The sequence below is a fragment of the Periplaneta americana genome, chromosome 17 (genome assembly GCF_040183065.1).
Source record: "Periplaneta americana isolate PAMFEO1 chromosome 17, P.americana_PAMFEO1_priV1, whole genome shotgun sequence".
NCBI classification, from domain to species: domain Eukaryota; kingdom Metazoa; phylum Arthropoda; class Insecta; order Blattodea; family Blattidae; genus Periplaneta; species Periplaneta americana.
Window position 1 is genome coordinate 100,380,664 of NC_091133.1, and position 14,674 is coordinate 100,395,337.

The 14,674-nt window shown below is 34.7% G+C and overlaps 1 protein-coding gene across 3 annotated transcripts in view; it reads right to left on the reverse strand.

The window, feature by feature from the left end:
- Positions 1-1,720: 1,720 nt before the first annotated feature.
- The window catches only part of LOC138692712 (uncharacterized), a 30,745-nt gene continuing 17,791 nt past the window's right edge, over positions 1,721-14,674 (reverse strand). For 2 of the 3 annotated variants that reach the window (XM_069815877.1, XM_069815875.1), the window contains 4 exons: positions 13,322-13,510; positions 10,517-10,591; positions 9,402-9,587; positions 1,721-2,090 (listed from right to left, as the gene is read on the reverse strand). In XM_069815877.1, the coding sequence (XP_069671978.1) occupies positions 1,856-2,090; positions 9,402-9,587; positions 10,517-10,591; positions 13,322-13,510 (685 nt within the window). In that variant the 3' untranslated portion in view covers positions 1,721-1,855. The remainder of the gene's footprint in view (positions 2,091-9,401; positions 9,588-10,516; positions 10,592-13,321; positions 13,511-14,674) is intronic. The other variant, XM_069815878.1, reaches the window with a different exon arrangement.

Sequence of the window (14,674 nt, forward strand, 5' to 3'; positions counted from 1 at the left end):
CCGTGCTTGATATGCCAAAACAGCTGCTGTTGCATTGCCATCACACAGTCCATACACATAAACTATGTCGGCGTATTCCTGATGTGTGTACACAAAAGGCATGTTTTAATGGTCAAATCTCAATAAAAAGACTAGTCACAATACGGTTTATTTTTCTCACAACTGTTATTTTAAACTGTTGTCTGTTTCGTTTCCTTAGCAACCTAAACAATTTTAATTTAATTTCTCTTAAAAGTAAAATTTCCTTCATTCACTGCCTTTCAAATGTTTCTTATGTATCTCTACTTAGTAATGCCATAAAATAGGCCTTGTATAAACGGTATAATGCTTGGAGCTGCAAGAAGTTCTATTTTTTCCAGCTCTGTTATCTCTGTAACCCCTCAATTTCGGATATAGGTATGCTAGGTTTAATCAACGTAGAACGTGTCAGGGAACATGTTCCAGAAATTCTAAACATTAAAGTTGTTACACCCTGTATATCAATTTAAATTATCTAACTAGTTTTTGTAGACTTTTCCAATGAACTGTACATTAAATACCCAAAGAATACAACATGTATTGAATACAATATAACCTTTTGTTTTCCTTTCTGTCTCCTTTGTTTGTATTTTAATGAGTTCTATTAGAAGGTGGTGTAAAATAGTCTCATTTTGCTATTGGCTCCAATATGAATTTTTAGTGGAAGATGGGAGAAATAAAAATGTAAATCATTTATTTTAAATTTGGTGGTTTCAGAAGGAGTTACGGAATGTTTCATGCACGTAATTATACTTTCCGCCAATTGGTGCGCTGCTAGATGCGTCAAATAATTAGTTGTTCCTTCCACCACTTGGTGTGCTGCTATATGCATGGAGTAATTAGTTACCCGGGAAGAAACAGGTGGCAGAAAGATCAATTTCTACATTAGCGCCTCTAGCGTTTAAAACGGGAAAGTCAGTAACTTTCGCATTCTATTATACAGAGCGTTCGCCTATGGGTGGGGCCAGGAAAGCGGCATGTACTGATATGCCGCTTTGTGCGCGCAGTTGTTGAGACAACGCTCGACAATCAAGGACATCAAGGTCGACAAGTTATCAGTTGTGAGCCAGCTGTTGCAGTATTTAACACGTACAGTGCAGTTTCTTGACACAATTGCTTAAATATTCAGCGTGTGTGTAAAATTGGTTAACAATGCAAAACGCAAAATTCACGCTTGAACAGAGTTTTTATGTATGATGCATATGTGAAAACAGAGTCATGTAGAGAGGTGCGCAGGCAATTTAAAGTGAAATATCCGGGTGCTCCAATTCAGGGCAGAGAAACTGTTAGACGTCTTGTTAACAAATGAAGGACAACAGGGTCGATAAATGCTACAATTCCTAAGCGGAAACGAAGAGTATTGACGGGAGAAAAAATTGATGAAATCAGTGCATCATTTACACGCTCTCCTAATAAATCTCTAAGACGTGTTTCACAGGAAGTTAGTGTTTCAAAAACATCAGTCTTTACTGCTGCTAAAATTTTAAAATTAAAACCCTACAGAGTATAGTATAGAAAGCGGAAGCTTACGGATAGACGATTCCCGCAAGCGACACCGCAGGCAGGCCGCTTTCCTGGCCCCACCCGTAGGCGAACGCTCTGTATATATCCATGGTGTAATTTCAAATGTTTCCCCCTCCCATTTCCCACATTCACACATTCATTCGTTCGTTCGTATAGCTAAGTAACAAATTACGTGTAATACTGTCAAATTTCCACTTTATTTGCTGGAATTTAATGAATTTGGTAATTATTTACATAATTATAAAAATTCACATTTGTTCCGCTTCTCTATTAATCAAGTCGTAATTTTTTCGTGGTTTCAAAAGCTCTCTTCTCATGGTCGTCCACCAAAGCCAGGGCGGCCAGGGGGGAAGCCTGGTCGATTTCCTGGGCGACCTGGTGGTGGCGGTGGAGGTCCAGGGCGTCCAGGCGGTTTTCCAGGTAGAGGTCGTCCAGGCTGGGGCCTTCCAAAGTCTCCAGGACGACCAGGATTTCGGGAGTTGAAACCCTGAGGACTTGCTGCACGTTTTGAACGCTCCTGAGGCACCTCGGGAATAGTTGACAGTGATCTATGGAGAAAAAATCTTTGTAGAATTCGACTATTTTGTAACTTACATTCATTCTGTTTCACACCACACTCCCAGATTAACACACACAGCGAACACTACAAGTGCTCTTATACATTTTTAACATTCTTCGATAGTAATAAATACATGTGTCAAGTTCTTCAAATTATGGGAGACTACACTGTTTTGTTATTGGTTTTAACTGCTGACAGATTACATAATATAATGAAATTAATTAGGTAGTTATTAATTTAAGAAACATTAGCAGTATTTTTTAATTCTCTTTCTTTTTTAATGGTTCTGAGAGGAATGACCAGTCAATAGTTATCATTCTGATACTCTTTATCATATACCGTTACGAAAGCGCGTTTTTCCAATCACTAAATTCGCACTCTATAAAAGTAAGACAAGTGAACAGTTTCAAATTCATGTAACATGAGCTGCAGTCAGGAAGTCAAAAGTAGGACAGCAATGGCAAAGAAAGTTTTTAATAGAAAAAGAAGGATCTTCTACGGAGCTCCGGAGAAAGAACTAAGGAAGAGACTAGTGAAATGCTTTAAGTGGACGAAGTGAAGAGAAGCGAATAGAAATACTGGAAATGTGGATATGGAGAAGAATGGAGCGTGTGAAATGGACAGACAGAGTAAGAAATGAAGCTGTGTTGGAAAGAGTGGGTGAAGAAAGAATGATGTTAAAACTGATCAGAAAGAAAAAAAAGGAATTGGTTGAGTCACTGGCTGAGAAGAAACTGTCTGCTGAAGGATGATGGTGAACGGAAGAATAATTCGAGGCAGAAGAAAATATCAGTTAATAGACGACATTGAGATATATGATCATATGCGGAGACAAATAGGAAGGCAGAAAATATTTAATATTAGAGAATGCTGGGTCTGCAGTGAAAGACCTGTCCTTGGGCAGAAACTATGAATTAATTAATTAATTTTACGTAATTAAATTTAATTCAAATACAAAAATTTAATCTAAGTTACTTCCAGAAAAAGGTAGAGTGCACTCAAGTAGGCCTACTACAAAATTGTCAGAGGACTCATCGAATTCTACAATTACATGAAACCCTTATGTTGTTCGTGTTGTTATTGTGAGCATGGTTGGGATTGTAAGGACTTCTGGGATTTGAAGTAAAATAATATATTTATTTTCATTTCTGACTTTATACTTCCCGTGGTTTTAATTTGACAAGACGGAATCTTCTCGTTAATTACTTTACAATTGCTTCCTCATTTCATGAAGCCTAGTCTTCAGACAACAATGCAATTTATAGTCGAAATGATTCACACACCAATATGACGCCAATGAGTTGTTTAAAATTGTAATGAATAATAAAAAGAATTGTGTCCATTTGAAAAATAATGTCACAGTTAAGTAGGCCTACTTTATAATAAATTACACTATGCTAAATTAACTATTTCTGTCTAATACGTCTCTTATTTATTAATCACCCCATTTGTGTACAAATAAAATCTATTATGGTGTCCCATTCAATTATGTTTCCTTTGCGTTTTATCGCAGTTGGCTACATTAAGAAAATACTTTATTTTCAATGTGTAATTTTAGTCATCAAGGCCTACTGTAATTAATGACGTCATCATATTAACAGAAATTGTGACCAGATCTCTCGAATATTAAGCGCATGAACGCTTCGCGTTAAAAAGTGAAGGAGAGAAAAAGGAAGGTAAATCAAAGAGCCGAAATTAGAAGGTTAATAGTTTACGTTTACATTGAGTTCTTTTACTGTTTTGTCACTGTGGATAGTGTAGTGTTTACCATGTCTTCTTATGGACTCAAGATTACGCAGATTTTATTTCGGAGAAAAAAGTTGTAAATTGTGACCTCCGTTGCATGAGAATTAAAACCACTTGACACATGAATGTTACACATTCGAATGCCTAAAATAATAATTTCTTGTCGACAGAAAGAAAGGAGTCCGGAACATCCAGAGAAACATTTGGGGTGTAATTCATACTCACCCTAGTACACGACGTAACGCTCCATAGATACACATCATGCACAGCGTGGGCCGCCAAAGTGGTGTGCAACTTGAAAAATGGATGACAATCTCGCCAACTATCACGTAAGTGAAGTGGGTAGGCATTGGATTCATAAATAGGTCTACAGACGTGTGGAGTGTAACAGGCTAATAGCCTTAATACTTGCAGGAAAGATGTTACACATCCCTTTGTTCAGGAACAAAAATGAAAAAAGGCAAAATTCAGTAAGTTTATCCAGGTTCGCAGTTACTTAGTTTCTCAACTGTTGGTAAGAGATGCCGATGAGATGAGGAGACATCTGATAGAGAAGAGTAGAAACGTATCCATTCAATATTTCGCTGACCACTGCCTTCTACTCGTATGTGTATCGATATCCGTGTGTGTTCCATTTACGAAGATTACAAAATGAAAATCGGTATCAATTCCACACCAGCTGCTGATGAGAGCCAATAGATAAACTAATAAGTGCTCAGCTTTGGATAGCAAACAGTGATACAGATCATTTGAGTTTTATGCAAGTTCAATATGAACAATACGATTAATAACATAACACTATTAACACTAACAACACCAAGACCATCAAACAACATCGACACTAAAACCACCGACACCAACAACCATACTAATAACATTGGCAACATAACACTAACAACATTAATAGTACGGTAACACACAATAATAATACTAGCAACAATGACAGCACCAACAATAACACCATCAACAATGACACCAACATTAATACATCGGAAATAACAAAACACTAGAAACAAGAACAACATCTACAACAACATTAATATCAATGGCAACACTAGCAATAATGCTAATATTAATAACAATAATAGATATAAACATGTCACCACCATGTTTTTAAATTTTGTTTTCGGAGTTTCGTTAACTTGCTCGATTCTGAAGTCCTTGTTGTTTGGAGTCACACAAGTACTACTGACTAGCCAGAATAGCTCAAGGTCGCCGCTCTGCGTACAAGACGACACACAATCATTGAATTATAATGGTTACGATTTTGTTTGATGATAAATTACTCGAGGAGCTTATTTTCAAAACGTCTCTTGTCCACCTGATAACGAAAATGAGCTACCTATGTCCATGCATTTTTTAATTACAACTCTACATAAAACTGTCATGATTTAACTTCATAACGCCCTCTAAATCACTAAAATCTAGCGTTAAAAGTAACTATTGAAATCAAACTGAATCTTGTTGACAGCAGAATTTGCAACAAAATATCAGTTCCAGCTTTGGAATCGAAGAGTCTCATGCTGCCATTTGATCCTAAATGTTCTTTGGCTTTATAATGTCTTTTGCCTAGCTGGTAACAAATTTTACACCTTAAACATTTTTTCGTGGCTGCGCAAAAAGTTATGGAAATGGACAAGGGTCGTTTTTAAAATAAGCTCCTCACTTTCTACAGCCATACGATATGGTTGGTACTCTTAGCTGTTGTGAGTAACAATGATTTTAAAGGAATTGCCTCTCTGTTTAAAACACACAACTCTCCTAACATGTCACGAGTCTATGGGCCGTATTCATAGACATTCTTAGCGCGGGCTTCCGGTGGATGATCAGCGAACTAACGCTTTTCTTATTCATAAACCAGTGTCAGTGATATGTGATGTGATGTGATGTGATGTGATGTGATGTGATGTGATATGATATATGATGTGATATGATGTGATATGATATGATATGATATGATATGATATGATATGATATGATATGATATGATATGATATATGATATGATATGATATATGATATGATATTATATGATATATGGTATGATATATGATATGATATATGAATCCTGTACAAGTAACCAGTCGATAGCCGGGGCTAGTTTAGCATGCTCGTAGCGCGGGCTAGCGAAATGTCTATGAATAGCACCCTAAATTGAAACTATCGTTAGAAAAAAAATTCTGTCCTGTATCAGGGATAAACCGTCAAGTACAATGCGCCACTTAGGCCTAATTTCGTGAATGAAACTACAGTTTTCTTCGTTTTAATTTTTTTATTTTCGTCTCAGTTTACAAATATAGAAAATGCATCAATAATATGATAATTAATTAATGAAAGGTAGCAATACAATAATGCTCTCTTTATATGAAGCGACATTTCGAAATTAATGTGAGCTCACAATAAATTGTTCACTATGGTTCACTGAAATTGTACCTTACGTGTCTATTATTACAAAATTCGCGATTAAAACTTAAGCGAGTGACAACACAGGTCTGTAGCTGCTCTCGATGCCGAGATATCACTGAGAGGCATGGCTAATTTTATACTCAACTTCGACGCCCTCATGCTCATAGTGAGGGAAGGTAGCGTCATTGGGCGTGGTACACAAGTTACATTAGTTCATGGCCTAACTACTAATGACATTAGCATTCAGCTGTGGTTCCTGTGAAGTTCTGCTATTTTTTCGTCAGGGATCCCGAAGCGGGTGTCCATATTCGGTGAGGGAAAAAACGTATTTTACTTCAAATTCTTCTCAAGTTGATTTTTCCGGTCTTCAAATTGAATTTTAAAAAATATGCACAGAATCATAGAACAGAACTGTAAATATCATAAAAACGATAGGATTAGTCTTGTGTATATATTGGAAAATCCTTTCTGAACGAGAATCAATAATTAATCACAACAAATTTGTAGACATCGATTACAAGTGCAGGTTACAACACATCCTCTTAAAAAGTGGTGGTGTAACAGAAGAGCGGTGTGCCTGCTGATCCAGAATGATTCTCAAGAAACTTTCAGAACAATGTGTGATTTTCTTTTTGTTTATTTTAATAATTAGGTCTAATATATCGATGGCTGAGAACCAGAGTGTTCTAAGTCCAAATTTTTATAAGAAAGAAATCTGTGTTTCATTGTGTTCCATATCCTTGTCAGCAAGTATGAATCGAACAAGATTGTAATATTTCTCTTCATAAATCATGTAATAAAAAAGGACAACATACAAAACTATACCATATTTCTAGGACTTTTTATAGACTCCAGTTTAACATGGGAAGAACATATCGAATATATATATATATATATATGCACAAAATTATCAAGAGTTATTATATTTATTAAATAAATTAGTGACTTCCGTTTCTCAAAATTATTTAAGATGTGCCTACTTTTCGTTCTTTCAGTCGATAATTAGGTATGCCTTAATTTTCTGGGGAAATGGTAGCAAAACTGGGAGTGTCTTGATTTTTCAAAAGAAAGCCATTAGAATTCTATGTCAATCAAACTATCTTGAACATTGTCGACCTCTTTTCAAACAATCACAGATATTAACTGTCATAAATGTATGTATATATATATATATATATATATATATATATATATATATATATACGACCTAGTCCTTTGCACTCGACAAAATGTAGACAATTACTCATTAATAGCCAATATACATGATCATGAAATTAGAAATGGTGAAAAAAATTAATATTCCATACTGTAGATTACATAAAACTAGTACAAATTTTTCTGTCATGGGGATGAAATTATATAATAAGCTTCCCAGTCAATATTATAAGTTACCAACCAATACTTTCAAAGCTAGACTTTATAATGGGTTTTAATTAATCCTTTCTACTCTGTAGATGAGTTTCTTAACATAAATTCATACGAAATTGTTTTTTAATAAATCAAGTTATTTACATTTAGTTACAATTATTACATTAAGAGTGGAGTGTTTTCATTAATTTTAGAGTTTCAAAATGTTTTGTGTTTTCAATCTAATTAAACTTTACTGTTTTCAATTATATGTGTATTTTCAAATGTATGTTTCTTTTTTCCTCCCTTCTGTATTGTGACGAAGCCTATCACTGTATGTTTAATGGCTTAATAAATTGAATTGAATTGAATTGAATATGGAGCTATTCCAAATTGTTTCACGAAGCTTTGAATGTCAGGAGCTTAAAATAGCTTTCCTGAAAAAAAATAGTAAAATGGACTTGGAACAGTCTGGTTCTGAGTCATCGCTATATACAGCGTGTATATATATATATATATATATATATATATATATATATATATATATATATAATTTAGAATAAAACCACAGGCCTAAATACAGGACATATAAAAAGTCTGGTAACACTTTCAATATTTTATTATACAAAAACTACAAATGATAGCACTTTCAAACACACGTCAGTTTAAAGTCAAACTCTTAAAGTTCTGTTTACACCTTACAGAGATTCAATGTGTGAACCACGAGTGACTCAGCAGATGTACAAACGATAATCAAACTCTTCCCATACCCTTTTCAACATATCCTCTGTGACCGTGGCGGCAGCTTCTCGAATTCTGGTTTTTAGTTCCTCTAAATCACGTGGCAAAGGCGGTACAAACACACGGTCCTTTAGGTACCCCCATAGAAAAAAGTCACATGCAGTCATATCGGGTGACCTTGGTGGCCATGTCACGAAACATCTGTCCCTTACTCCAGCACGTGCTAGCCAACGATCAGACATCTCCGTATTCAGGTAAGCACGAACTGCATTGTGGAAATGTGGCGGAGCCCCATCTTGCTGAAAGATGACATCGTCATCGAGATCTTGTCTAAGTTGAGGCACCAACCATTACTCCAACATGTCCAGTCACAGTAGCCTCAATGAAGAAGAAAGGTCCGTACAGTTTTCGTTGTGACAACGCTCAGAAAACATTCACCTTTGGTGAATCACGCTCATGTTCAATGATTCTGTGAGGTTTCTGTGTACCCCAAACACGACAGTTGTGCTTGTTAATTTTCCCACTCGTATGGAATGTCGCTTCGTCGCTGAAAATTAAGCGGCTGAATAACTTTGAGAGTTTGACTTTAAACTGACGTGTGTTTGAAAGTGCTATCATTAGTAGTTTTTGTGTAATAAAATATTGAAAGTGTTACCGGACTTTTGATATGCCCTGTATGTTTAAAATTTTGTAATTGTAATTTTAATGGCCACTGAATCCATTTAACACTTTTCTTCTTCCTGTAGACTAAGTGATCTTATTGAAACAATTTACTCGACTGTAAACTATTTATTGCACTGAACATTACAAATCTTTCGTATAAGCAATACTTCATCACAATCTGTCTGATCACAAATCAGACAAATGCCTGACCAATGTAACGTTCTGGACGAAACTCTCTCATGACAAGTAATTTTTACATATTGAGCTCTTGATACTGAAACAAATAAATATGATGTACGATATCCACTATTCTGAAATCAATGTAATCTTTAATAGACAGTCGGAATTGTAAAGTTGTAGAAATTTAAAAAAAGTAGTTCTTATTGCGGACAACTCACTGCTTCTCATCCTTCTGTGGACTTGCAGTCGGAGTTTTGTAGGCATATCTCTCTGGCTGTCCAAGACCCTCCACGTCCCTTGCAGATCTCGAGTTCGGAGTGGTGCTGACGTCTGGTGGGGTCAGAACTGTCTTGGGCTCTGAGACCTTACTGACTGCAACAGGCTCCTGTGCGTCAGTGCCACGTCTAGAAAAACACAAGCTTTCCTTCAGATCCTGAGTATAATGAGATGTAAGACGCTCAAGTCCGACAAGGCCATTTGTAAGTAAAAAGTAAGTAGTGACAGCAAAAAAGAGTTTGTGCGAGATCGTGCGTATTTCCTTGTTTTCCGCACAGAACCAATACGCGGTAAGTGTGAAATACCACATTCAGTATTCCCAACGTAACACACATAACAATTTCCCTCTTCTTACCGCTTAAGCGCGACATTCATTTTACTGCTTTAGGCTTTTAACATATTATTTTTAGAGACGTTTAACATAGTAATAATTATAAATTGGAAACTTACCACTGCAATTTCACCTAAATTGCGCTGTTAATAATTGTTTTTAAATATTTACAAAAATTAAGTAAAGTCTACTACTCCACGAAACTTATTGCATTCCTGATACAAGTAACATTAAGGAAGCCGTGAAAAAATCAACAAGATTCCAGATGCCGATGTTATTACTGCAATATGTTATATAAATAATAATATCAAAATATTAAAATGAAAAATAAATCATTACATAACCTTACCGTTTGTTTTAAGTTCGCATTTATAGACTGGGGGAAAAAAAAGACAGGCGTATATCACGGCCTGCTGGAGTATAGTAAACACAGAAAACATTTTTTAGCAACAATGTTGAAGAAAGATATTTTGGTTCTCCGAAGTTGCCGTCATTAAACAGAAACTAACATGGAGATTTCATTGCAACTAATTAGAAATTCGTCTTTCAGATATGTAATAAACGATCTTCGCACAAAATAATGTACGATACACGAACGGTATGTTTGTTTTCATGTTCTCGGAAATTAAAAAAGCTCAACTACGTTTCGCTTTTTCAATCTTTTCCTCGACCATGAAAACGTCAACATACCGCTCTTGTAACGTATATTACTATTACAATACTCACTTTTGGTAGATTTTCGTGGTAGTGACAGCTGGTGTAGTAGTAGCAGCAGCAGTAGTTGTATCATCGACATCACGCCTAATTCAGACCGAAAAGAAAAGTAGTTAGTTTTCATATTCTTGCTTCATTTATCAAAAATAATTTCTTTTCAAATAATTTATAAAATACATATAAACATGTAAATATTTTTCATATTTGACTAACTTCTAAAACTTTTATGTTTAGTTTAAAAATTGTATTCGGAAGCTTTTAATTTAATTGTCCAATGCGGAATGAAATTTTAGTTTTAATTTCTCTTATTTATTTTACAATTTTATACCAGAGTCCTCTGCCAGGGAACGTACAGAATCATTATCTCCCACAGAGCGCCTGTCGTACGAGCAGAGGTTGAAAGATGTTTGTCGGGCGTTGCATGCGTCCAGTTCACCTCAGTCTGTTGGGTGCTACTGAAGGTATTACTAATTCGTGTGTAACTTAGTGCAAGCAATTGTGTTATAACTAATTGTTTGCAAACACTGAAGGGATTATTCATTCGTGAACAAGGTAGAGTAAGCTATTGTTATGTATAAATTGTTTGAGAGTTTTAAGTTGAACAAAAAGTAGAAAAAATATCCGACAACTAATTTCGAACATTTCGCAAGAAAAGATTAATCGCATATTTCAGAACTATCTTCAGAGATGTCAAATATTTGAAGCAGGGGGAAGACACTTAAAACATCTCTTATGACATAGGGAAGATGCACTTGTATTCATTTTTAGGTAGTATATTTGTAGGCTTTATTTATAAATCATATTGTAAAACAGAGAGCGTAGTAGCCTATATTGTTCCATCCTATGAAAAATAAATTGTTAACGACTCGCTTCTAAATTTTGAAAAAATTCAGTAGTACAGGAAAATTGTTTCAAGAATTAGATTTGCATCAAATTTTAGGGTGAGAATTTTGCAGTCATATACAGACGTGGACAAATTATTATCAAAATGGAAGATTTCTATTACATATTTTTACAAAATATGATTCTTCAGTTTAGACTACAGTTGACATTTTTGCGTATTTCGAAATTATTAGCAAAATGGAAGATTTCTATTACATATTTTTACAAAATATGATTCTTCAGTTTAGACTACAGTTGACATTTTTGCGTATTTCGAAATTATTAGCAAAATTGAAGATTTGTATTGTATATTTTTTACAAAATTTGACTCTTCAATTTGGACTGCATTTGATATTTTTGCGTATTTACAAATTATTAGCAAAACTGAAGATTTTTATTATATATTTTTACAAAATTTGACTCTTCAATTTGGACTAGAGTTTACATTTTGGATATTTCCAAATTATTAGCAAAACTGAAGATTTTTTTTTATATTTTTACAAAATTTGACTCTTCAATTTGGACTGCAGTTGACATTTTTTAATATTCACAAATTATTAGCAAAACATGAAGATTTTTATTATATATTTTTACAAAATTTGACTCTTCAATTTAAACTACAGTTGACATTTTTGCATATTTCTAAGACTACTATAATGATAGAAATATGCAAAATTGTCAACTGTAGTCTAAATTGAAAAGTCAAATTTTGTAAACAGAATTATCATAAAAATCGTCAATTTTGATAATAATTAGTCCACGTCTATACAGGGTAATTCACAAGGATTTACCGTCACTTACGGAGCTTATTTCCGAAGTCATTCTGAGCAAAAAATGCCATATAAACGTGTGTCCTAATCTCAATATTTCCAGAGTCACATTAATTTGAAGTTGTTAGTAAAATAACTTTTTCTTTAGTTTTAAGGGTACAAAATATTGCAAATAGGGAATGAACTATTCAGTAGTGTCATTTATTTAATTGGCTAGTATTCTGGAGCTAAAACTGTGTTGTTAATTGTTTTGTACAGATTTTGTTTTTTCAATTTTTAATTAAAAATGACATCATTCTTACGCACTTATCACAAAAATTGTTACTAATCATATGACTTTAGGAACTTGATTCTTTACAGTTTAATTATGCATCCTAATGTGCAGTCTTAAAGAATTTACAAGAGTCGAGTGGCGTGATTTGTAACAATTGTTGTGATACATGCTTAAGAAAATGTAATTTTGTAGTTAAAACTCGGAAAAAAAAATTCTGTACGAATTCACAACAAATTTTTAGCTTCAGAATACTGGCCAATTAAAGAAATGATACTTATGAATAGTTCATTCTTTATCTGTAATATTATTTTATCTTTAAAACTCAAGAACAATGATATTTCACAAACAACTTCAAATTAGTGCAATTCTGAAAATATTGAGATTAGGACAAATTAATGTTTATGTGACATTTTTTACTCAGAATGTCTTTCGAAATAAGCTCCGTAAGGGAGGGTAAATTCTCGAGAATCAACCTGTATATGACATCCCTGAATATCTAACATTATAATCAATTTTTTTCTCTGTAAACATTTCAGGCCTTCTTACCAAAGTTAGTATACGCAATATTTCAAATTAATTAGTCCTAAAAATGCCTCCATCTACTGCTCTCAAGAACCCTACATTCCAGATTCGTAAGAAAAGGTCTTCAAATTTCTTCACCACTCCTCACATCCCTGGATTGGCCATGTGTAGTTATTAGGCCAATTTCATTATCTTCCATATATTACATGCATTTGGACAATAAACCTAGTAAAGATTTGGTACCGATCTCTTACAAATAACTCGCCGAAATGTCTTCAGCATGGTGTAGTGTGTTTCCTGATTCATTCATAAACCGAACACTGGAGATAAGGATGATCATTATGCAGGTTTCTTCAGAAGAATGCTTACTTAGCCTTGGGTGTGAATTGTACATTATCTGGGGAGTCTGGTGGTAGAGTCCCTGGTTCTGGTTTCTGTGCCTCGCCAGTTCGAGCAACTCTGCTGCTTGAGTCTGCTGGAGATGCAGGATTTGTCAAACTTCCGCTACTCACTGAGTCGGCCTGCGGTTTTACCGTCGTTTGTGTCTCAGTTTGTCTCCTGTGGATCCAAATTCAATCACACATCAGCTATTAGTTTGTATTATCTATCCAGAATTGCTACGCACTGTCAAGGCATTACACTGAACTCCAATTGAAGTTTTTGTTTTTAATCTGGCAACAGACGAATGCACGAGAAAGTTCCTAGCTTGAGGACCGTATAATCCATGACAACATACAAATACAAGTATAAAATTCGTCCAAGTAGGTTCCTTCTTAACTGTATATTAAATTTATAATATTTAAAAAATCATTATCCGTTCAAGATTTGGATCATGATCCGTTCCGAAATATTATTAAAATATTACGACGAAGTGAAGAGAAGCGAAGCAAATAGAAGCATTTCAAATGTAGATATGGAGAAGAATGGAGCGTGTGAAGTGGACAGACAGTATAAGAAATTAAGCTGTGTTGGAAAGAGTGGATGAAGAAAGAATGATGCTGAAACTGATCAGAAAGGTAAAAAAGAATTGGCTGGGTCACTGGTTGAGAAGAAACTGTCATCTGAAGGATGCACTGGAAGGAATGGTGAACGGAAGAAGAGTTCGGGGCATAAGAATATATCAGATGGTAGACGACATTAAGATATATAGATCATATGGGGAGATAAAGAGGAAGGCAGAAAATAGGAACGACTGAAGAATACTGTGTTTGCAGTGAAAGATCTGCCCTTGGACAGAACACTATGAATGAATGAATGAATGTATCCATCTGTTCCTTCAGATCTTCTACTTGATCCTGGAGACATGGTCATACCAGTTGTGTCAATACTCTTCTGTTTTGTTTTGTTTTGTTTTGTTTTTTTTTTTTTCGTTTTCTTGTTAAAGAAAATATGTTTAGTTCTGTGTGGATATCTTCATTTCTTTTCTTATCAAATAGAGTGTATCTTGCAACTGCTAATAAAAATTTCATTTCACCCACTCCTATGCGTTTTAATAGATTTCTTGCCAGTGTCCAGCATTCTGAGCCATAAAAAAAACGATCGCTACAACCAGAACTTTATAATATTTTAAATGAAATATAAATAATCCGTTACATAATGATGAGGTGATAAAATAATAATTTAATGTGAATTTGTTTAAATGTCCCCTTAGTAGTTAACAAGCCCGCTACCAAGTTAATGTGATGGTGAGGTTGTCATCTTGATTGCCGTTTCACACTTAGC